The sequence below is a fragment of the Astyanax mexicanus genome, chromosome 3 (genome assembly GCF_023375975.1).
Source record: "Astyanax mexicanus isolate ESR-SI-001 chromosome 3, AstMex3_surface, whole genome shotgun sequence".
NCBI classification, from domain to species: Eukaryota; Metazoa; Chordata; class Actinopteri; order Characiformes; family Acestrorhamphidae; genus Astyanax; species Astyanax mexicanus.
In genome coordinates this window covers 7,462,217-7,488,292 of record NC_064410.1, presented here as the reverse complement: position 1 = coordinate 7,488,292, position 26,076 = coordinate 7,462,217, and the positions used below count along the sequence as shown (strand labels likewise).

Genomic DNA, 26,076 nt, shown 5'->3' with positions numbered 1-26,076 from the left:
GATGAGTCCAGCTACAGGCAGGAGGTGGAACACCTGGAGGATTGGTGCAGAGAAAACAACCTCTGCATCAATGTAAAAAAGACAAAGGAGATGATTGTGGACTTTAGAAGGGGCAAGCATGCCCACCTCCCCCTGCACATTGGAGGATCTGCGGTGGAAGTGGTTGACAGCTACAGGTACTTGGGTGTGCACCTGACCAGCAACCTCACCTGGAGCAACAACACTTCCACTCTGGTCAGGAAGGCACATCAGCGGCTCTACTTCCTCAGGAGGCTGAGACGAGCTGGACTCGGGAGCGCAGTCCTCACCTCCTTCTACACACTACATCAATGTGTGGCATGGAAGCTGCTCTGCTGCAGACAGGAAAGCACTGCAGAGGGTGGTGAAGGCTGCACAGAGGATTGTTGGAGTTAGCTTCCCCAGCACCACAGACATTTACACCTCCAGGTACAGGAAAAGGGCCATCTGCATCAGGAAGGATCCCACCCACCCAGCACACGCACTTTTTGTCCCACTCCCCTCAGGCCGGAGGCTGCGGAGCATTAAGTGCAAAACAACAAGACTCAGAAACAGCTTCATTCCGGAGGCTGTAAGACTCTTAAACTCCACTTAACAAACACACTGCACTGACACCAAGGACAAATTACTGTTTACTGTTTACCAACATGGTCACTTTACTTGCACTGAGACACTTTATCTCCACTGCTCTAATTCACATTATCATGCTGGACTTCATGTTGCTGAACCTTTCTACTCTCTATTTATTTTATTTTATTATTTATTTTATTATTTATTCTTTTTCATTTTTTTTTATTCTTTGGGATATTTATCTATCTATTTTGTATATTCTATTTCTTTTATTGTATTCTTTTTTTTATCTATATATCTATTAATAACAGCTCTTTGGGTGTAAAACTGGATCGTGAGATCACAATTTCGTTCCACCTCATGTACCACATGTGATGCGAATGACAATAAAATCTCCTTGAATCCTTGATGAGTTGACTGATGAGTACGAGTAAATAGGTAGGATAGGGGAACAGATACTTGTACTGTTATCCTTTTATTCAGAGGTGTGTATTATCGGTCTGTAGCCTGCTGCTAACCTCCGCTAGCACTGATGGAGCCGCATTAGCATTATCCGCTAACTGTGCTAAGCGCTAACTATTTCGCTGTTCAGAGGAGAGTATATTTTGCACCGTAGTCCGTGTGTTTACCGTGTTAAAACAAGCTATGTGGCAGGAACCGCTAGCTAATATCGCCCTGGCTTACCGGAACTTTCACTGTTCCTCAGTGTAGCGCTGTTGGACAGCATTTAATGCTAATGCTGCTGCACCCAGCCTTAGTGGAGATCTGGAAATCTGGAAATCTAAGCTTTACTGACCCAAATGAACAGTTTTCAGGAGATAAATTTGTGTAGATTTAGATCCAGCGCTTGTTTGACTTGCTTTGACTTGAAATGGCTTTTTTTCAGAATTACAGTTTATATCTCTGCTATAGTCGCTGATCACTCACACTGCACACTGCGAGGTTATATACTAGTGGACAGGGTTGATGGTATATGAAACTGTGATGTTTATGAATGTACTAAAGTAAGTGAGAGGAGTGTGTGTGTAGTGTTTCTGAGCCATTCATTAGTTTCTGTGTTTACTCTCTTCCTGCTGGTGCCATCTGTCGCTGGCGGCCCGGCTGGACTCGTGGGCACAACACGACCACTTCCTGGCTGACGTCATCACATGACGCAGTCGAACTGCAGTGGCCATCAGAGTAAAAACTGCCCATTCACCCCTTCCTGCTGATCCTGCTGAGCGTGCGAGTGTGTGAGTGTGAGTGTGTGTGAAAGAGAGAGAGAGAGAGAGAGAGAGAGAGAGAGAAAGTGAGTTAGTGATAGGAAGGAAAGAAAATTCAGGGAAGAAGAAAGAAAGAGAAAAAAATGATAGAAACAAATAAAAATGTGCTTTTATTTGTGATTACTGTGAATTGCTTCAGATTTTGTCACTGGTCTGGAGTGAAATGCTAAATGCTAACTTTAAACGCTAAACTATACCATACTATACTATACTATACCATTAATGGTATATATACCATATATATATACCATGATCCATAATAATACTACAGGGCCAGCAATACAACCACTGAACTCAGAAAAGGAAAACCGGAAAAGTTACCATATTTTTTGCACTATATACTATTTTCCAGTAGCAGTAAAGCCACTCCACTGGAGAAAGGCTGGAGCAGTATTAGCATTAGCCGCTAAGTGCTAGCTCTATCGCTGTTCGGAGACAAGTTTATCGGCCTGTAGCCTGCTTTTAACCCTGGCTAGCACTGCTGGAGTAGCATTAGCATTAGTAACTAACTGTGCAAAGTGAGCTAAGCACTAGCTCTTTTGCTGTTTAGTGGCAAATATTATCGGCATGTAGCCTTCTGCTTACCCTGGCTAGCACTGCTGAAGCCGTGTTAGCATTAGCCGCTAATCACGCTAACTGCTAGCTCTTTTGCCGTTCAGAGGTGAGTATATCAGACTCTCAAAACAACCTGTTAAACCAAGCTTGGGATGTGGAACGAACTGCGAGATAATATCGCCCTGCCTTACCCGAACACTCAGAGTTCCTCAGTGTAGCACTGTAGGGTTGCATTTACTAACACTAACGGTGGCTAGCACTAGCGGTTAGTCGCTAATGCTAATGCTTCTGCACCTGGCCTTATTACGAATCTGGAAATTTAAGCTTACTGTAAATAAACAGAAGTGATTTACTAACCCAAATAAACAGTCTTCAGGAGGGAAATCTGTGTAGATTAACATCCAGGGCAAGCTGAAATTAAAAAGTAATAATGAGGATTTTTTAAATGTAAAAAGATGGAAGATAATTGTAGGAAAATGTAAGAAGTAGAAGTAAAAAAATACTTCCGAAAAATAATTATTACAGTAAAGTATAGATATCCATTGTTTCTACTTAAGTAATATAATGAAGTATTTTTTTTTTTTGTAACTCGGCACCTCTGGTTGGTGGAAAAAATTGGAGCAAAAGAGAAAAATAAAACAGCTCTGAGGTTGTCTTTAAGTTTCTCTCAGATGTGTGTTATGCAAGCATATTTCTCTTTATCTATCGTTCTGTCTATCTTTATCTCTCCTTCTGTTTCGACCTCGTTCTCTCTCCCTCCCTATCTCCCTGCTGTTAAATCAGAAGGCGCTGTGTTGGCAAGGAACCGTCGCTGCAGAGTGCTAATGAAATGCACTGTGTACGATGGAGCGTAGGTGTGTGTGTGTGTGTGTGTGTGTGTGTGTGTGTGTACAGAACTGTGTGGGCGTGTGCAATGGTGTGTGTGTGGGTGTGTGTTTCTTTGCAGCTCATGAATCTTATGTCTTAGTGGGTAGGGCTGGGTGATGTACAGTATATATCTGATATGTTTATTATGTGTCTATATATTAATATATCTTAGCATATATGGGAATTGTAGGCCATATTTTTCGCACTTTTCCATAAGGGCCAGATTTGTGGGTTCTCCTACCTGAGCTGTGGATTTCTGCAGCTCCTCCAGAGTGACCATAGGCCTCTCTTTGCTGCTGCTCAGACCAGGTTTGCAGTAGCAGAGTTGTACTTTTACCGTTTTTGGATGATGGATTGAACAGTGCTCATTGGAATGATCTGGGATATGTTTTTATAACCTAACACTGCTTTAAACTTTATCTCCACAACTTTATCTCTGACCTGTCTGGTGAGTTCCCTTCATGGTCTTCATGATGCTGTTTGTTCACTAGTGTTCTTTAGCAAACCACCATATCATTTTTGTGTTGATCTGTCACCTAAAATCTCAGTAAAATGCATTTAAGTTTGTGGTTGTAAGTTGAAAAAAAAAATGTAAAAAAAAAAAAAGTTCATAGGGGTGTGAATAATTTTGCAAGCCACTTTACACTAACATACCACCAAATCAGGGGGACAGGAAATGGTCCTGTGTCCCAGGACTTTTCCCATGTGGGATAGGTTGCTTGTCTAGCCAGATGTCACCAGTCACAATCATTCCCACCCACAGTAAATTTAGATTTCCAGATTTCCGCTAAGGCTGGGTGCAGCAGCATTAGAATTAGTGGCTAATCGCTAGCACTAGCCGCAGTTAGTGCTAGTAAATGCGCCTAAAAGTGCTGTTCCGGTAACCAAGGGGCGCTTTCAGCTAGCGGTTCTTCACAAGTAGCTTGTTTTAACATTGTAAACATGCAGACTACAATCCACTAAGCTAGCACTTCGTGTGGTTAGTGGCTAATGCTAATGCTGCTCCAGCAGTGCTAGCTGGGAATATCAGCAGGCCACAGTCTGATAATACTCTCTTCTGAATCAATGTAAGATCTAGCATTTAGCTCATTTGGTGGATAATGCTAATGCTGCTCCAGCAGTGCTAGCTGGGGATATCAGCAGGGTACAGTTGCGTGCTTAGCCGCTAATGCTAATACTGCTCCAGTCTCGGTGCTGGAGAAACTTTACTGAAACTCCTGTATAAAGCTGCACTTCAGCGGAGTGGCTTTACTGCTCCTTACAACCTGACTGGTAGAATTTATACATAAGGTACCCTCGCTTTTTGGTCAAATTAAATGATTATAAGTGTGACTTATAGTGTGAAAAATATGGTAATCTAACAGAGTAAAGGCAGTGTTGTTATCCACTATGCAACACCATCCACTAGGGAGATTATGGACTTTCAGCAGTCAGTAATAGATCTGTTTTAATTGCTTGATTACAGTAGTGGGTGGCTGAGTGGTTAGATCCCTGGTTTATTGATCACAAGTTTATGGGTTCAATACCCTCGTCCAATAAGCTGGCACCGTTACAAGGCCATTAACTCGCTTTGCTCCAGGGGTTCTGCAGCATGGCTGACGCTGTGGTCTGGCCCTGGCTTGCTAAGTTGAAATCAGTGAATAAATTTGTTGTACAGTACAAGTTTATAAGTATAATAATAATAGTAATAAAAGTACATTGTGTGTATTTTGAAACCAAAACAATATGAAGCAATTATTTTTTTAATATAAAGCAGCATAAGAATCTTGCTGTTGCTAAAGCTGGGCAGAATATTGTAAATATTGATTAGCACTGTTAATGTTAACCCAATGTTAAAACAATAACTGTAACACATTTTGACCCAACGTCCTGCCGTAGTTTACTTTCTGTAGAGTTATTAATGTTGTTGTTTTTTTTTTTAAGAAGTTTTTAATGATGTAATCATGACATTGTACTACACACGCACACACACACACTTACACACGGCTGCTTTCTTTTTTCCTCTTTTGCCTCTTTTGTTTAATCCACCTGTTGTTCTCCTTTCTTTTTTAATTTCCTTTTTAATTGTTCATATTTTGCATTATTGCATCTTTAGCTGGTACTTGAACATAGTTTACAAAGGACAATCTGTGCTTAAAGTTAAAAAGGTACAATGAAACAAAACATATTGGACATATTAACTTACATTAATTTAAATAATATTCTTTGCTAGAAGTTTTAGTGATAAGAACAAAAAATGCAATTATTATATAATAGCAAATTGTACGATTAATCTGTATTTATTTGTATTAATATACAGCTCTGAACAAAATTAAGAGGCCACTGCCGTTTCTGAATCAATTCCTCTGATTTTGCTATTTATATGTAGATGTTTGATTAAAATGAACATTGTTGTTTTATTCTGTAAAGTACAGACAAAGTTTCTCCCGAATTCTAAATAAAAATATTCTCATTTAGAGCATTAATTTGCAGAAAATGAGAAATGACTGAAATAACAAAAAAGATGCAGAGCTTTCAGACCTCAAATAATGCAAAGAAAACAAGTTCATATTTATAAAGTTTTAAGAGTTCAGAAATCAATATTTGGTGAATTAAGGTTTTTAAGCATCTTGGCATCATGTTCTCCTCCACCAGTCTTACACACTGCTTTTGGATAACTTTATGCCTTTACTCCTGGTACAAAAATTCAAGTAGTTCAGTTTGGTTTGATGGCTTGTGATCATCCATCTTCCTCTTGATAATATTCCAGAGGTTTTCAATGGTTTCTGCATGTGTACGACTGTCCATTACAGTTTGGTAAATGTGTTTTCTGGCTCACTGTGTTGATGAGTGTGTTTGTGTGTGATGGTTTTCAGGCGGTGGCTCAGGAGATGGCGAGTGTGTGTTTGAGGGAGATTACGCTGTGCCTCCTCTGCCGGTGACCGAGGGCATGCAGCACATTCGCATCATGGAGGGGGTGACCCGCTCTCTGCCCTCATCCCCCCTGCTCTCACACCAGGCCATCAACATGAGGCTACAGCCTCTCAAGAGGATACCAGGTAACTAACCGCGCTGTGCTCGACTGTGGAGCCTGAACTTCAGTTATGAAACCGCTGGTGGAGATGTTGTTATATTTTAGTACTGGGAGATGAAAAAAATACTAGTGCATCTCAAAAAAAATTTAATATCATTGAAAAGTTACTTTATTTTAGTAGTTCAGTTGTTTAAAATGTGACACTCGTATATTATATAGATCAGGGGTGTCCAAACTACGGCCCGTGGGCCATTTGCGGCCCGTTTCCTTTTTTGGAGCGGCCCGCGAGGTATTTTAGAAATAGAATGAAAGTTGGCCCGCTGTTAAGCAGGTTTTTATAATGTGAGATTCAAAGTTTGAACGCTAGGTGTCAGAAACGGGCCAAAGAGTCTAATACCAGAGAGAGTGCGCATTTCTAGCGCAGAAAAACGTGGCAAAGAGTCTAAAAGCGGAGAGGGTGTGCATTTCTAGTGCAGAAAAACGGGGTAAAGAGTCTAAAAGCGGAGAGGGTGCGCAATTCTAGCGCAGAAAAACGGGGCAAAGAGTCTAAAAGCGGAGAGAGTGCGCATTTCTAGCGCAGAAAAACAGGGCAAAGAGTCTAAAAGCGGAGAGGGTGCACATTTCTAGTGCAGAAAAACGGGGCAAAGAGTCTAAAAGCGGAGAGGGTGCGCAATTCTAGCGCAGAAAAACGGGGCAAAGAGTCTAAAAGCGGAGAGAGTGCGCATTTCTAGCGCAGAAAAACGGGGCAAAGAGTCTAAAAGCGGAGAGGGTGCGCATTTCTAGTGCAGAAAAACGGGGCAAAGAGTCTAAAAGCGGAGAGAGTGCGCATTTCTAGCGCAGAAAAACGGGGCAAAGAGTCTAAAAGCGGAGAGGGTGCGCAATTCTAGCGCAGAAAAACGTGGCAAAGAGTCTAAAAGCGGAGAGGGTGCGCATTTCTAGCGCAGAAAAACGTGGCAAAGAGTCTAAAAGCGGAGAGGGTGCGCATTTCTAGCGCAGAAAAACGTGGCAAAGAGTCTAAAAGCGGAGAGGGTGCGCATTTCTAGTGCAGAAAAATGGGGCAAAGAGTCTAAAAGCGGAGAGGGTGCGCATTTCTAGTGCAGAAAAACGGGCCAAAGAGTCTAAAAGCGGAGAGGGTGCGCATTTCTAGTGCAGAAAAACGGGGCAAAGAGTCTGAAAGTTGCCGTAATTAAGGAGTTTAATATTAAGAGACATCATGAAATGAAACATCAATTTGAAAAATCTTAGTTTACACAACACTGTCAAAGATAAAGATAGTAAGTCAAGTAAAATGATGTGTAAATGAAATAATCAGGAAAAAAGTATTATTTAAAGTGGTATATTTCATTATTTGTTTTATTACAGAGTCTGTGGCCCGTGACTTCAAATATATTTCTCCTTCTGGCCCCCAACAAAAAAAGTTTGGACACCCCTGATATAGATGTATTGCAAAAAGAGTGATCTATTTTATCTATTTTTTCTTTTATTGTTGATGATAATGGCTTACAGCCAATTAAAACTCAAAAAATCAGTGTCTCAGAAAATTGGAATATTATATAAGACCAATTGGTGCTTTTGGCAGTGTGGGCAGTGTGTCAAGTCCTGCTGAAAAATGAAATCCGCATCTTTATCTTAGATTTTCTGGAAAACACTGCACTGATTTTGGACTTTGGATAATGAAACACAGTGGATCAACACCAGCAGATGACACGTCTCTCTAACCAAACCATCACTGATCATCAGTAAATTTTACATTCCCGCAAAAAGCGATCCAACACCACAGTTTTTAGAATGAATATACAGTATTTGGCTTAGCAGGGATGGTTGTTACAGCACACTGGTAACATTAAACACTATATTTTATCTCTTCTCCTTAAATCAGAAATGCTTCTGCTCTTTTAGTTTAGAAACTAAATAATACAGGCTTCCTCTTTAATTACTGAAACAAGGTAACTTTTCAATGATATTCACATTTTTTGAGATGCGCTAGTATTAGGGTTGGGCGATGTCTCCTTAACTGGCAGATGACGATGTTTACAGTGAAACATCGCGATGGATGATGAATTTAAACCATACTGTTTTCTGCACTTGATAGGACCTTATTTATTAATTTATTATTATTATTTTTTTTTTTTTTATCTCAGTGCCTGGCGCGCTTTCTTTATGACTGACGCTAAATCCGTACAACTGTTTGATCCAGCTGTTAAAATGTTATATTAATACCATTTTAACGTTTTTCGTTTCTATGTTTTGAAATTCATTTGATTATATTTTTGTCAACATTTTGGGTTTATTTTCATTTGTTATGTTTCTAATAATAATAGAAAGTACATAATTTGCTTTCTTTTGTATTTTTTTTTACGCAATTAAATTTTCATCCCTGACTCTAAGTTAATTTAAGTTATATACCTGATTTGATCTTTTTCCGTACAATCCCTGCTAAAGTTTTAGGTGAAGGAGACCTAAAGAAGGTCAGTGCATCATACCTGTCAAGTTTTAGATTTAAAAATAAGGGATATTTTCCTCTGTCCGCGTAAAGCCGTCCCACCAGCCCAACGAAGGTTCAGTATCCCTTACATTTTAAGACAGGTTTACAAAAAATCTAAAATAACCACATGTGAACCACTTATAAACTACAGTTAGATCCTCAGACTTTTGTAGATATTAAAAAAAAGTTTTTATTTAAAATTGAACAAAGGGTGCACAAATTCTGCAAAATGACTGTTGGTGACCTAAAATAGTATCATGAGCTTTTACTAAAAATACGGTAGTTTCCCGGCCAAAACGGGAGTCTTGACAGGTATGGTGCATGTTTCTGGAAAAAACAAAAAGTGGGCGTGGCATCGCGATGCTTACCATCTATCGCGATGGGGGGTCATACATGACGATGGACGATAATATCGTCCGTTGACACAACCCTAGCTAGTATATGTACTAGCTAGTACATGCTAACAAAACAAAACAGTGAGTGCATGTTTTAACAGAACTGCAGAATTTGACAGTTTTTCTTGTATATGAGAGTAAATGTTTTATTACACTGATCTGAAGCAGCGCTAATAGCAGCACTTTACCAAGGGCGAGTTGTTAACTATGTGGCTGGGAAAGCAGAAACAGAAATAGTGCAGATGGCTCTGGTGGTGCTAATTTTTCGCTACGCTAATGACTCTGGATGTCGTTAGCAAGGTCTAGAAACCAAATGTGCTAATAATGACTTTAGTTCCTACTGAAGATTTGTTCTTTTTACTAAACTGAGGTAACAGCAGAGATCTTCACTGGTAAAACAACACCAACAGTCAGTGAAAAAAGCGAATCTCTTTTACAACATATAACATGTGACATGATTAGCTTGTTATGCTAATTTTAGCATTTTAGCAGCCCATTTGTTTCTTTTTTTGTAGTTGTTTGTTTTTTTTCCGCTGCAGATATCCAGAGATCCAGATAACCAGATAATACTGTATCACAGTATTTAAAGAAGCATCTTTGATGCACAATATTTATCATCATATTTTTTTCATATTTTCACACACAGATAAAACCAGCCCTCTCAGTGTAAGAAGACAGTCACACACACACACACACACACACACACACACACACACACACACACACCCGTGGCCTGTAGAGGGCGTCTTCCATTCACTGTTCTCCACACAGCCCTGCTTCAGCTCAGGATCAGTGTTTCACACAGAACACAGACAGATTATTCTGTATTTTATAGCTGTGTATCACCACTGATTTCACCAATCGATTCAGTTCCGATTACCAGTATGTTTTATATCAGAATTTTCTGAATAATCTCAGATCTCAAGGTCTCTTAGTAAGGTCTCAAGTGACCTAGAACAAGTGTGTAATGTATGAATAAAATAGTATTTGAATGTGTAAAATTGATAACTGAGCAGAATTTTCGTGTAGTTTTGTCAAGAAAAGACTGTTTCTCTAGTCTATTATAAATTAATTGTGCAGACACAACATTCAGCAATGTCTCATCTCACACACACACACCAAAGGATAAGACAACTTTACCTAACTTTAAACTTTTGGGTATTATGTATATATATATATATATATATATATATATCCTCTTGAGACCTTGCGTCCTCATAAGGGGACATTACATTTCAGCTTCTCTGCACTTTTTAAAACCTTAACCTTTGACCTCATAAGAAAAAAAAAATAGTTTTTGGACTGTTAATGGGTCCTTCTGATCCTAAATGGCAAGAATATTTTTAAAAGATAAAATAAACTACTGTCTCTGTATGTGGGCATTGTTTTTTTTTTTTTTACGTTTTTTTGAAACGTTTTCCTGTACAAAAATATAATATACTTGTTTAATATACTTGTTAGGTCCTATTAATCACAAATTTAAGAAAAAAAAAAAAAATATATATATACATCATTTAGTATATTATATATAATTATTTACTCCATATAAATGCTAAAATCACTATTTTAAACTGTACAGCGGGCAAGACTTTCATTGATTTTTACTTTTACCAGACATGGATATACTTTAGAGTAGTCAGAGGTGCATCCCATCCAAGACGGTATCCAACCAATTTTTCTGATCTCGATTTTTTTTCTCAAATCGAAAAAAAGAAAAAAATATATATACATATATTTCATAAGTTTACTTAATTTTTTTCCCATTTTAGCTAGGCTAATTGTCCCACCCATTTAGCTGCTACTCAACTGTATTTCTCCCATCACTACTGATGCCACAACACAAGTAGGGTAAAGACTAGCACACGCCTCCTCCGACACATGCAAAGTCAGCCACCAAACTGCTGGGGATGCAGCATTGCAGAGTAACATTACAGTTCTGACTGAGTTCTGCTCCATCAGCTGATGGCAAGCTGCATGACTGGGATTCAAACCAGCATTCTCCCAATCTTTAGACTTCTGGACTACTCGGTGCCCCGAGAAAGCGCTTTGGTCATGCTCTCCTCTCTGTATCCAAGAAGGCATGTGGAAGTCTTCACCCTTCTAGTGTTGGGTGCATTGCCAGTGATTAGGGCAGAATAATGAGTGGGTGGGGTAATTGTCATTCCAAATTGAGTTAATCATTTAGTATATTATTGTCCCTATAAATGCTAAAATCACTATTTTAAACTGTACAGAGGGCAAGACTTTCATTGTTTTTTACTTTTACCAGACATGGATATACTTTAGAGTAGTCAGAGGTGCATCCCATCCAAGACGGGAAAAAAACACTACCTGCCCACGTTAAAATCTGATTGGCTCACTGGCTCTTTGCAGAGTACATGCCAATTAGAACCCTCTTTTTTTGTGCAAATGCGCAAATTGGGTTGAAAATGGGTTCAATGATAGTACTGCACTTCTCAAAGTGACCACAAGGACATGCTCTCATGTTATCTCTTCCTCTTTTGTTCAGTCTTTCTGTTGGTCTGCACATTCTCTCTCTCTCTCTCTCTCTCTCTCTTTTCCTCATTCTTGTGCCTGTAAATCGAGGCCTGTTATTGGTGGAGCCACAGTAGATGTTAAAGTTTAAAGCACGGTTGGCGTCTGGTAAAGGAGATTCTCTGTAAATAAACTGCTGAACATAAACAGCAGAACATTAGAATGGTAATGCAGAACTCCAGCTCTGGAAATGGACTGAAGATATCATGTTATTATCCACACAGGAACCAGTATAACATGCCCTAACAACAGTGAAGTCTGGTCAGTAGTAATTATGGTCAGACAAACACAGCTTTTCTCTGAAAGGTCATGTTTTAGACTCTATGGCCTTCCACTCTATACTCTATACTCTATACTCTATACGCTCACGACACGGAGTAATCTACTGAAACACTGAATTTTTGGAGCTGGATTTGTTTTTACCTGGAATTTTGTAATTCCAATGTTTTACAATATATCCTATTTAAATAAGATTGATAGGGGTGTCACAATTTTCTAAATCCTCGATTCGATTTTATTTCCGATTTTAGGGTCACGATTCGATTCGATTCTCGATTTTCTTTTTTTTTTTTTTTTACAGCAGAGAGGCCTATGCCAGTTTTAGATTAGTCTATGGTCATTCATTGGTTTGATTAATCAAATTTACAATATCTTATTTCAAAAGGTGGGCTTGATATAAGTGATGCGAAGTGATACAAGTGATCTGCAATACACCACATTAGGCACTAATGGTTAAATTTAAATGATTTAAGCAGTGTGCACTATTAAAACAGCAATGTGCAACATAACAAAATAAATAATAAAAAAATACAAGAACAGTCATGTACAAAATAATACAACAATTAGAGCCTTAACAAACTGAACTCTATCCTACTATAACAGTTAAACATGAAAAATAAGACTCGGTTCCTGAGAATGACAATTTTTTTTCTTTAATAAAGATATATTATTAACTTTATCTGAGAGAGTTAAGAGTGATAAGTGTAGAGTTTTTTTTCTGTTTTTTTGTTGTTGTTGTTTTTAACTCTGATAGCGATAAGTGTAGAATGGGTTTTAATCCAGTATGAATCTGCAGTTTGTAGTGTGTAAACTCTGATATTAATAAGAGTAGAGTGGGTTTTAATCCAGTATGAATCTGCAGTGTGTAGATTGTAGACTCTGATAGTAATACGTGTAGAGTGGGTTTTAATCCAGTATGAATCTGCAGTGTGTAGATTGTAGACTCTGATAGTAATACGTGTAGAGTGGGTTTTAATCCAGTATGAATCTGCAGTGTGTAGATTGTAGACTCTGATAGTAATACGTGTAGAGTGGGTTTTAATCCAGTATGAATCTGCAGTGTGTAGATTGTAGACTCTGATAGTAATACGTGTAGAGGTGGTTTTAATCCAGTATGAATCTGCAGTGTGTAGATTGTAAACTCTGATAGTGAAGTGAAGTGTAGAGATGGATTTAATCCAGTATGAATCTGCAGTGTGTAGTTTGTAAACTCTATGGGTCTGCAGGATTGCAGTGGTCCTGTAGACGGAGATGTTTGGTTGGTTGTGGCGTTTCCTGAAATGCACTGATGCTCCTGCGTTTCTCTCCACAGCCTCCTGTGCTGATGGGTTTAGCCTTGAACGAACTCCGGCTTGGCTGCAGTCCAGCGTCTCCTTGTTTCTTTCAGTGCTGTGTGTGTGTGTGTGTGTGTGTGTGTGTGTGTGTGTGTGTGTGTGTGTGTGTGTGTTTTTCTGCGACGCTCAGCAGCAGCAGCGCTGTGTGTGGATGAGGCCTGCTGGCCCCCAACTCTGCCTCTTTCTATACTGTCCCTCTCTGCCTCTGAAGCTCTGCCTTTAGAAGGTCAAATCTTAATCTCAACAACATTTATTCCTATAGATCCTGTATTTTCTGCTACTGTTTCTAGCTTTGTAGCCTAATCCTTGAGAAGGACTTTCTGTTAGGGGTTTAACAGTACAGAAAATTCATGGGTCGGTTCACACTGCGGTATGAAACTGAAACACCTGGTTTTAGACCACAATCATTTATTGTCCTGACGGACAGTTCTGGTGGAAACAGGAGAGTTGAGGTGCACATTGAATTCTGCCGTGATTTGGGCAGCCGTGGTTTTATGTTTTTTGGATACAATCTAAACAGGGTTAGCACCCGAACATCCCTTTCAGACAGCTTCCTCTTACAGCGTCCACAGTTAATCCTGTTGGATGTGGTTGGTTGTTCTTGGTGGTATGCAGACATTACCCTGGATACCCATAATGTTATAGTGTGCATTGCAATATTTTGAGCAGAACTGTGCTCTTACCCTGTTAATTGAACCTTCACACTCTCTCACGCTCTTACTGGTGCAATGTGCAATTAATGAAGATTGGCCACCAGGCTGCTCCAATTTAGCCATGATGAAACCTCCCACACTAAAATGACAGGTGTTTCAGTTTCATTGTCCAACCCCTGTATGCATATATGTATATATATATATATATATATATATTAAATGTAGTGAGTTGCTAATAGCAACAGTGCTACAGCTACACTTTCCAGGTGCAACATTCCTGTTATTTCTGCCTGTGTACCATGCATTCTGCATGAGTTTGTGCGAGTGTGTGTTTTGTTTGTTGTGCTAAATTTCTAATATAGTAGTACAGCTGTGTTCATTACAGACTGAATCTCTACACGTGTGCAGTATTTATTCTCTAATGGCTTTAAGATAGCATCACGTGGACTGTAGTCGTTGCGCGGGGGGGGTGTGGGGGGGTCCTGCTTGTCGTGACTGAATTACAGTGAGATTATTGCGGCGTTTTACACTGGAGGGCTGATGATGGGATATGGTGGCGGGTCTGATGGATGGGAACACTAACCACATCAGATTTCCACTCTCGCTGCAACATTTCAAATGCCTCTTTTATTATTATTGCATTTTCTTTTCTCTCCGCACGAGTTCCAGGAAGCCAGCGCCCCATTTTCCGCTTTAATGACCGCAATCAGCGCACGAGCTGCTTCGCCTCCTTCCATGCTGAACTTTGACCTTTCTGCCTCCTGAATAGATATAATTACATTAATCATTTATTATCTCTCACGCACGCGTGTACGTTCGTGTGCGTACGCATGGCTTGACGTGGCTTTTGACCTGTTTTCTTAGAAACAGTTTTAAATAGCTTAGATTATACTTCCTTTTATCGCATTGGATCTTTTTTCATTATTTTAAAAAGTTCTTCATTGTGGATTAATACTAAACTCATCAAAACTATGAAGAAAAACATGAAATTATTTGCTTAAACGAGCCAGAATATATTTTACATTTAAGATTCTGCAAAATCAGCACCTCTTTCTTAGATAGAGCAGGATTTTCTCAGTCAGCTTTATGAGGTAGAGTCACCTGGAATTCAGGCTTTCAGTTAACAGCTGTGCTGAACTTATCAAGAGTTAATTACTTAAATTTCGTGTCTCTTAATAAAGTGTTTGAGAGCATCAGTTGTAAAGTAGTGAAGAGGTAGAGTTACAGGTATACAGTGAATAGCTCTATTTGAGTAATGTTATAATCCAGATTATAGCAAGAACTACTCAACTAAGTAAAGATAAAAAAAATAGAACAGATGGTCGGACATTCTCCTTCAGGATTGTCTGGTTTCCATCAATTACAGCAAGTTGTCCAGGCCCTGAAGCCGCAAAGCAGCCCCAGATCATCACACTACCACCACCATGTTTTACATTGAGTATAATGTTCTTTTTCTGAAATTATGTGTTAGTTTTACACCAGATGTAACAGGACACACACCTTTAACAAGATCCACTTTTGTCTAATCAGTCCAAAGAATATTTACCCAAAGTCTTGGGGATCATCAAGATGTTTGTTGGTAAATGTGAGACCGGCCATTGTGTTCTTTTAGTTCAGCAGTGTTTTTTATCCTGGAACATGGAGACCATTTTCACCCAGTTCCTTATTATTGAATCATTAACACTGACCTTAACTGAGGCAGGTGATGCCTGCAGTTCTTTAAATGTTGTTCTGGGATCTTTCGTGACCTCCTGGATGAGTTATCCATGCCCTTCTGGAATAATTCACCAGGTTCACCAGTGTTCCATGTTCAGTGTTCCTGTATATGTTCAGTGTGAGTCAGTCTGAAACCCACAGCGGCTCATGTACTCAGTTCGTCACCGGCTTTTAACATGCAGCGCTAATCGCAGAGCTTTTTTTGGAAAGTGAAAGTGTTGGAGGGCAGAAAAAGAGCGAGGGAAAGAGAAAGAGGGAGCAGGAGCGAGAGAGAATGAGAGTGTGCTGGGGGAAGGGACCAGACTTGCGTCAGCTGTTCTGATTTGATTGTAACTTTGAATCGGCCAATCAATAAACGAGCGTTTCACGATGGCTTAAACGCCCTCCTGCTCGTGTCCATTAGACACATGCTGCTCTGAGAATTTTGAGAAAGTTCTGGGGAAATGCAGGAGATGCATCATGGCATTTTCTAGCTGAGGTTATCGTTTGCAAATGAGTCGATATGTTTGAATCAATCTCTTTTCAAACTTTTAATCAAACAATTGATTAAAAGGTTATTGGAAACACATTGAAGCTGGATTAGTGTTTGTATCAGATCACAAGTACAAAAGAATATAGTTAAGACTGAGATCAAAGTCAGAGCATGTTTAGTTTGTTTAGGCACAATTATCCATTCAGGCCCATAAACAATGTACCAACTGTTAAGCTTGGTGGTGGGAGTATCATGCTCTGGAGATTGGGATTTTTTGCCAGTAGATTTGTTGGTTTGTTGCATGAAGTAGTATAAAGAACAATGGTGACAACCTCTTTGTGTGGGGGAAGGGACCAGACTTGCGTCAGCTGGTCTGATTTGATTGTAACTTTGAATCGGCCAATCAATAAACGAGCGTTTCACGATGGCTTAAACGCCCTTCTGCTAGTGTCCATTAGACACATGCTGCTCTGAGAATTTTGAGAAAGTTCTGGGAAAATGCAGGAGACGTATCATGGTGTACTTTAGCTGCAGTCATGGGTCGTTTGCAAGTGAGTCTATCTATCCATCCATCCATCCATCCATCCATCTTTAAGCTGGTCTAGTGTTTGCATTAGATCACAAGGACAAAGAATACAGGTTTCTGTAGGAAAGTTTAGACAGAGATTGAAGTCAGAGCATCTTTTGTTTGTTTAGGCACAATTATCCACTCAGGCCCGTAAACAATGTACCACCTGTTAAGCTTGGTGGTGGGAGTATCGTGCTCTGGAGATTGGGACTTTCTGCCAGTAGACATGGTTTGTTGCATGGAGTAGAATAAAGAACAAAGATGGCAACCTCTTTGCAAACCATCAACTGGAGAAAAGGTGGACGCCAAATTCCGAATTCAAATCTGTGCCCAGCACAAGTATGATCCTGATGAGTTACACAGTTTAATGTGCTACAAGCGAGAGATATAACTCTCTACAAAGATAAAATGAATATAGTGTCATATAGTTGTATGGAAAAAAAAATGACGGCATAGTAGGGTTGCACGATCTAACGTTTTAGCATCGTCATCGCGATGTGCGCATGCGCAATAGTCACGTCCCAGGACGTGTGATGTCACTTAAGGCAATTATAACAAACATGGCATGTTGGAATGTTTTAATTCTTGACACAAGAAGAAGATACACAGCGCTGTCTCTGTGTCTTTGTGAGTGACATCATGGGCTCTGCATTGTTAAATATTGCAATATATATCATCGAAAAAAGAACATTTGCGATGTAAAATTTTTCCAATATTGTGCAACTTTACAGCATAGGTTGTTTAACCATGAGAACACTGTATAAACTGTTAAGCATGGTGGTGGTAGGATGCAAGAAAGAAGCTCCTTCCTCTTTTATCATATTGCCGAATACAGGGGTTGGACAATGAAACTCAAACAGCCTGGTGGCCAATCTTCATTAATTGCACATTGCACCAGTAAGAGCAGAGTGTGAAGGTTGGTTCAATTAGCAGGGTAAGAGCACAGTTCTGCTCAAAATATTGTAATGCACACAAGATTATGGGCGACATACCAGAGTTCAAAAGAGGACAAATTGTTGGTGCACGTCTTGCTGGCGCATCTGTGACCAAGACAACAAGTCTTTGTGATGCATCAAGAGCCACGATATACAGGGTAATGTCAGCATACCACCAAGAAGGACCAACCACATCCAACAGGATTAACTGTGGACGCTGTAAGAGGAAGCTGTCTGAAAGGGATGTTCGGGTGCTAACCCGGATTGGATCCAAAAAACATAAAACCACGGCTGATCAAATCACGGCAGAATTCAATGTGCACCTCAACTCTCCTGTTTCCACCAGGACTGTCTGTCAGGACAATAAATTATTGTGGGCTAAAACCAGGTGTTTCAGTTTCATTGTCCAACCCCTGTAAATGTGCAATGTGTACCGAGCATTTCTATTTTTCCCAGCATTTCTATTGATCTGTTCTATGTCAAAAAGGGAATAATGAAACTTATTAACTTATGTAACATTGTCGATATGTAACAATCAACAACTAGAAGCCTGCTTTTCTAAAAGCACTGCAGTGAGAAGATCACGAGGTGTGTGAGTGAGTGTCTATCTGAACATTCTGTCTAACAGTTACAGTGAGTTTTAACACTGCGACAGGTCGGGGAAGCTAAGCTGTGAATTAGCGAGGCGCTCGTCAGCTCACAGCTAGCGAGCGCTGAGCTGGTGTTATATGGGCTTTGTTGTAGCGTGTGCTGTATGTTAGGTGTGTGGGTTTAGCAGTGCGCTAGCAGTGACGTACCTACACCTTACCTGCAGATGAGTTTATTCCCCCTGAGACCATTTAAACAGGTGTGAATGACGGTCATATGCTGAAAAAATCACTTATCTGTTTCCACTGGTGATAATTGTGCATGTAAATACAGTATATAGTGTATACTGTATAAACTTACATGGGGCAGAAAGATAAATGGACTAATCAGACAGACAGGTCTGGGTGATGAGCATACATTTACTGAACATCTTAAATCATGTTGCAGAAGCAGTGTGTTTTTAGTATTTTATATTATTAAAATTGCATTTATATCAAGGCTGCCAACGTTAGGACATAGGCTTGAGGTTTAGGACTTGCACTTGAAGTTTAAGACTTAGGACCTGACCTGGCTTCGAAGTTTAGGACTTGGAACTTGACTTAAATTGGAAGTTTAAGACTTGGGACTTGACTGGGACTTGAAGTTTAAGACCTAGGACTTGACTTGGCTGTGAAGTTTAGGACTTGGAACTTGACTTAAACTGGAAGTTTAGGACTTGGAACTTGACTAGGAATTGAAGTTTAAGACTTGGGATTTGACTAGGACTGAAATTTTAAGACTTGGATCTTAAGTAGGACTTGAAGTTAAGCACTTGGTCTTGGGGTTTAGGACTTGAAGTTTAAGACTTGGGACTTGACTCAAAGTTCAGACTTGGGACTTGAGAAGTTTAGGACTTGGGGCTTGACTAGGCTTAAAGTTTAGGACTTGGACTTAAAGTGTAAGACTTGGGACTTGACTAGGACTTGAAGTTTAGGACTTGGGACTTGACTAGGACTTGAAGTTTAGGACTTGTACTTGAAGTTTGAACTTGGGGCTTGACTAGTACTTGAAATTGAGACTTGGGACTTGACTAGGCTTAAAGTTTAGGACTTGGACTTGAAATTGAGACATGGGACTTGACTAGGACTTGAAGTTGTGACTTGGGACTTGACTAGGACTTAAAATTTAGGACTTGTACTTGAAGTTTGAAACATGGGGCTTGACTAGGACTTGAAATTGAGACTTGGAACTTGGACTTGAGTGCCAATTTGAGTGTTACGTGCAACTTAGCAACTTGTTCCCACCTCTAGTATGTATGCACTGCCTATTACTGTCATACCGTACCGTTGCTAAATGGAGACTTCTGCTATGTGTAGTTCCTGCTCACCCACGGCCTTCATGTTTCTCTCTCTCTCTCTCTCTCTCTCTCTATCTCTCTCTCTCTCTCTCTCTCTCTCTCTCTCTCGGGAGTGTGTGTTGGCCAGCTGGAGGAGCGGAGAGGTGGGAAGTAATTGGAGGCAAAGCGCTGCCTCGCTTCCTCTCCCAGGTGACACACTGACTGCCACCTGATCTCTCTCTCTCTCTCCCTCTGTTTTAAACACACTCTCTCTCTCTCTCGCCCTCTTTCCTCTGCTTTCTCTGTAACTCTCTCTTCCTCCTCTCAGCCTGAGGATGAGTGGATGCTGCTGCTGGTCTGTTGGTGGATAGATGGCTCTTCAGAGCTGGGGTTAGTGTGGACCTGAGGGTCAGTGGGTGAGCAAGAGGGACGAGAGAGGAAATGTAACAGTGGTGAGACTACTTACTTCACCTGTCTCTCTCTCTCTTTCTCTCTCCCTCTCTCTCTCTCTCTCTCTCTCTCTCTCTCTGTTTGTACTGGTGTGTGTGTGTGTGTTTGTACTGGTGTGCGTATCAGGGATCAGGTTGATGTGGAAGGTTAGCCTCTCTGTAACCCAGCTAGTGTGACTAAAACTCAGTGCTGTATGATGAAGCTCCAGAGTCTTGGCCTGTTCTATAGATGGTTTGTGTACTTTTATTAATATTTAAATTAAAGCAGACAATGACTTGTACATCTTTACAGAGGAATCTTTGGGCATTTCCATAGAGCAACCAATTTTGGATCCAACAAGAACCTTTTTCTAAAGGAGCTCTGAGTGCAAATAATCATTCTATTGGCAAACAACCCTTAAGCCAGGTGGACACTGTGTGATTTTAGCAGGAATTTAAGCCCGATCTGGTTGGATGCAACTGAATTTCATCGTGCATCGTTTGTCGTGCAGCTTGAAACTGCCTGAAACAAGCAGTCACATGCAAGAAGGAATTTCCGTCATGCCAGTAATTTTGGTCGCTTGTCTCACAATGTGAATGAGTCTTGTTTCCCAAAATTAATTGCAAATATACCTTAAAAAAGCCTATTTTGGGAGTCAAGGCCTTTCTCATGTGGGTATCTTGCCTATGGATATATGTAGAAACGTTTTTAGGAACTAGTTGAAGTCCTCAAATGAACGGTCAAAGGTCACGAAAACCCTTCATATCATCTACATATGATATAAAAGAGGAAAACCAGTATTGTAGGCTGCATTGGCGTAGGAACCAGGGGGGGATGGGTGGGACATGTCCCACTCAATATCAGAAGCAGGTGGATTTGTCCCCCCCAAAGGTGATACCGCAGAACAGGGGCATCGCCAGGAAGGACTCGTTTCACTCAGCTGAGCTATTAATGAGGAGACCGCTGTGTGTAAATGGAAAATCTCTTAGCGCCAATCACGGAGCCGGTTCAGGGAGAAAATTTAATGCAATACTTTGTTGCTTGTTTAAAGCAGTTTCTTAACCCTGATCACTGTCCTAAAATTTTGTGTTTTTCACCCGATCCAGCTGATCAGCTAATAAACAGTCCTTTATTGAGTTTACCTAATAAAATCCCTTATGGATCATAAATCAGTCATTATGTATGTCCAGTAGTGTATTAGACCACCGCTTACTTTTTAAGTGCCTTTAAAGCAGATAAACAGAAGTACAGAAAAAATGGTTATTTTATGATGAAAAGTAATTCCACAAATGTTGTTCTAAGACATTAAAGGGTGGGCTTTGATTCATATTAGCAGATGTGTCCCCCCCAATATCAAACCCGCTCCTACGCCCTTGATAGGCTGCATAGGCCAGGGGTCGGCAATTAAGTTTGACCGCGGGCCGGACATTTTCCAACCCATTACGTGGCGGACCACAAAAAAAAAAATCTGTTTAGGAAAATGAAGTGTAATGGGATGGAGTGCTACAGACTAGTAGCTCTCCAGCCCAGAGGGTTGTTGAACCCAATTGCAGAACAGTTGATCTCAAAGCAGGTAAACCCAAGAAGAAAGGAAAAAATAAATAAATAAATACACAGCTCCTCACACGGGATCAAAGCCGTGTCTTCAGGGTCACGGTCCAATACACTACCGCTGCCCCGGCTGGTGAATTGGGACATGGCCAGAATAAAAACACACTTACAAGGAGATAGGGAGCCCAAGAACGGGTGAAAAAATGAGAACGGGCAGAAACTAAAGTCACGCCGAGTGCGACCGAGAGAGACAGGGGAGGCATGTAAACAAAAGTTCACTAGAGAATGAAAATGCATAGTATGATGATCAATGGAATGCCTTAAATTCTGAATGACTGAATTCATTCATTGCTAAAACATATTGTAGAAACACGCAGTCATACATGAATTAACTAAAAAAAGGAATGGTGTTCATTTTTGCCTGTGTTGAGTATTGTAGAGCTGGTGATGCAAAAAGGGCTTTTATTCAAAAAGTAAGAAAGGAAAAAATAAAATAAGTATGTATGATAATCAGAAACAAGTTCTTTAAGGAAAAGCTTAAATTCTAAATAACTGAATTAATTTATTGCTAAAATATTTTGTATAAACACACAGCCATATATGAATTAACATAGAAAATGAATGCGGATCATTTTTACCTGTGTTGTGCATTAAAGGGATAGTGATACTAAAAGGGCTTTTATTCAAAAAGTAAGAAAGGAAAAAATAAAATAAGGATGTATGATGATCAAAAACTCAAGTTAACTGAGAAATGCTTCAAATTCTGAATGACCCTAAAGCGCTGCCACTATGAGCAGGAGGTCGCAGGTTCGAACCCCAGCTCATGCAGCTTTGCCATCAAGCTGCCGGCGTTAGAGGGAGCAAAATTGGCCCTGCTCCCTCTGGGTGGGTAGATGGCGCTCTTTCCCCACATCACTCCTAGGGTGATGTCTGCAGCACGGGGCGTCTGTGAGCTGATGTACCGGAGCCGAGCCGCTGTGCTTTCCTCCAAGCGCGCTGTGATGCTGCTCGGTAATGCTGCATCAGCAGCAGCTCGAAAAGAAGCGGTGGCTGACTTCACATGTATCGGAGGAAGCATGTGTTAGTCTTCACCCTCCTGGTGTGTTGAGGTATCACTAGTGATAGGGGGAGTCCTAATGAATGGGTTGGGTAATTGGCTGTGTAAATTGGGGAGAAAATGGGAAAAATTAGAAAAAAAAAAATTCTGAATGACCGAATTCATTTATTGCTAAAATATATCGTAGAAACACGCAGTCATACATGAATTCACAAAAAAAAGGTATGCTGTTCATTTTTAACCAGTGTTGTGTGATATAAAAAGGGCTTTTTATTCAAAAAGTAAGAAAGGGAAAAATAAAATAAGGATGTATGATGATCAAAAACTCAAGTTAACTGAGAAATACCTTAAATTTCGAATGACTGATTTCATTTATTGCTAAGATATATCATAGAAACACTCAGAAAAAATAAAATAAGGATGTATGATGATCAAAAACTCAAGTTAACTGAGAAATACCTTAAATTCTGAATGACTGAATTTGTTTATTGCTAAGATATATCATAGAAACACTCAGGAAAAAATAAAATAAGGATGTATGATGATCAAAAACTCAAGTTAACTGAGAAATACCTTAAATTCTGAATGACTGAATTTGTTTATTGCTAAGATATATCATAGAAACACTCAGGAAAAAATAAAATAAGGATGTATGATGATCAAAAACAACAGGAAAGCCTTGAATACTGAATGATTACATGAATGTATTGCAAAGATATAGAAAATGAAAGCTCAGCCAAGTCACTTTTGCCCCAAAGGGTTAAAAGTGAAGGACATTAAATCAGATCTGAGAATCTGAAGAAAGAGAGAAAGAGAGAATGAGAGCGAGCAGCTTGGTGGTCTGAAGAGCAGATCTCTTGAGCGTAAGCTCTCCAGTGGCAGATGTAGATGTGAGTGTGTGAAGAGGCTCTTGTCTGGGGGTGCGTTCGCGTGTTGAGAGCGTGACTTAACGAGGTCTTTGTTTCCTCTGCTAATGAGCTGAACGTGGGTTTGGTGCTGAAGTCTTCAGCTGGGTAGAGGACGGAGGAAGTGTCGCGGTGTATTCCCAATGGAAATTCCAGAAGGTGGGTGAGTGGGATGCCATGAAGCATCACTCACAGCCCACCATCGCTCCGTCACCAGGGTTACAGCTTGGGTTACGTGATTGGTTGTCCTCCTGAGGAGAACAGTTGCTGTCACTTGTTGGATAACGTTGTGTTGGTGGCTTCATCGCTTCGTCTTCTACCATTATCAGACCGCAGAACCTTCTTAACCCTTGTGTGGTGTTCGGGTCTGTGGGACCCGTTTTCATTTTTCATCAAATGATACAAAAAAAAATATTTTTTCTAACTCAAACTCTTTGGCATTGGCTCATTTTTTGTGAAGAACATATATCAAAACACATTTTCGATGAACACACACTGTACACCCCCCCCCCCCCCCTCCCCCACACACACATTTATATTACATACAGTCTGTTTGGCCAAGGGCTAATAAACATTGCTTGATTTGTAAATTTGAAACTAAACAAATTTTCTACTCATATCTTGAGTTTAATTAATTTTCCTTTACATTTTATTAAAAAAACTAATAAAAAAAAGAGTAGCACTTTTTAAAAGAAATGTAACATAAGAAAGGTAAAGGGCAAATATTAACCATGTAAGCTGTTTATATTGCTTGCAATTTAGGTGAAGCGAGCATGTGTAAAGAATTTTAATGTAAAATTGCTTAATTTTGCTGAATTATATACAAATAACAAGGTAAACGAGTAACAAAAATATGAACACCACACAAGGGTTAGAGACTGTGTAGAAAAGAATACAAATGCAGAATAGGTGTTAAAATGAAGTAACTGCAAGAGTGTAGGTTGAATTTCTGCTTCAGACTTGTAAGTAAACATTTACCGTATTTTTCTCAATGTAAGACGCAACGAAAATCCTTTAATTTTCCCAAAAATCCTCAGTGCGCCTTATAATCTGCTGCTCCTTATGAATGAATTCTACCAGTCAGGTTGTAAGGAGCAGTAAAGCCACTCCACTGAAGTACAGCAGCGTTATAAAGGAGTTTCAGTGAAGTTTCTCCAGCACTAAAGCTGGAGCAGTATTAGCATTAGCCACTAACCATGCTAAGCGCTAGCTCTTTCGCCGTAGAATTTACGACCTTTAGCCTACTTTTAACCCTGGCTAGCACTGCTGGAGCAGCATTAGCATTAGCATTAGCTGCTAACCATGCTGAGCGCTAGCTCTTTCACCGTTCAGAGCTATTGTCAGTTATTGTCAGCCTGTAGCCTGCTGATAACCCTTGAGCCACTAACCACACTAAGCACTAGCTCTTTCACGGTTTCACGGTAAATCTAAGCTTACTGTAAATAAAAACAGAAGCACTTTACTCACCCAAATAAAGGAGAAATAGTTTTCAGGAGAGAAATCTGTGTAGATTAACATTCAGCGAACGTTTGACTTTGAAAGTTTTTTTGTTTTTTTTATTACAGTTTTGTTTAATTAACTTAGCTTAGCTTTACCTGCTAAATTAGAAGGAAATCATGGCGACACCCTTGTTCCTTACTAGTGTTAGCATAATTCGCCTTATAATCCAGTGTACCTTATAGTGCGAAACATACATTAACCCTTGTGTGGTGTTCATATTTTTGTTACTCGTTTACTTTGTTACTTGTATTTAATTCAGCAAAATTAAGCAATTTTACATTAAAATGCTTTACACATGCTCGCTTCACCTAAATTGCAAGCAATATAAACAGCTTACATGGTTAATATTTGCCCTTTACCTTTCTTATGTTACATTTCTTTCAAAAAGTGCTACTCTTTTTTTTATTAGTTTTTTAATAAAATGTAAAAGGAAATGAATTAAACTCAAGATATGAGTAGAAAATTTGTTTAGTTTTAAATTTACAAATCAAGCAATGCTTATTAGCCCTTGGCCAAACATACTGTGTGTAATATAAATGTGTGTGTGTGTGGGGGGGGTGTACAGTGTGTGTTTATCAAAAATGTGTTTTGATATATGTTTTTCACAAAAAATGAGCCAATGCCAATGAGTTTGAGTTAGAAAAAATATATATTTTAGTATCATTTGATGAAAAATGAAAACGGATCCCACAGACCCGAACACCACACAAGGGTTAAAACACTATATTTACAAAAATCTGAGGGTCTACTCGTTTTTGTAAGATACTGTATGAGTCAGTGTTTGTGATATCAGCCTTCAGATCACACTGTGTTCTTCGTAGACTCAGGTCTGGGTGAAGGACCCTATTTGAAGGTCAGGTGGTGGGCATGGATCTCACTGTGGAGCTGTTGCTCCTTGTGGCCTCTGGGAGCAGAGTGTGTGTTTTTGGCAAGGTGTTAAAGCTGTGAAGGCCTTGGGCTCTTACATAAAATGAACTGACACACACACATACTCACACACACACACACACACACACATAAAAACACATACGGCTATGTTCACCCTGCCCAGGTCTGGCAGGTGAAGTGGATTCA

The 26,076-nt window shown here is 39.8% G+C and overlaps 1 protein-coding gene across 3 annotated transcripts in view; it reads left to right on the top strand.

Annotated features, from left to right (window-relative positions):
• Positions 1-26,076, top strand: part of tanc2a (tetratricopeptide repeat, ankyrin repeat and coiled-coil containing 2a) — a 251,531-nt gene that overhangs the window by 150,393 nt on the left and 75,062 nt on the right. For all 3 annotated transcript variants that reach the window (XM_049476082.1, XM_049476083.1, XM_049476084.1), the window contains one exon: positions 6,128-6,310. In XM_049476082.1, the coding sequence (XP_049332039.1) occupies positions 6,128-6,310 (183 nt within the window). The remainder of the gene's footprint in view (positions 1-6,127; positions 6,311-26,076) is intronic.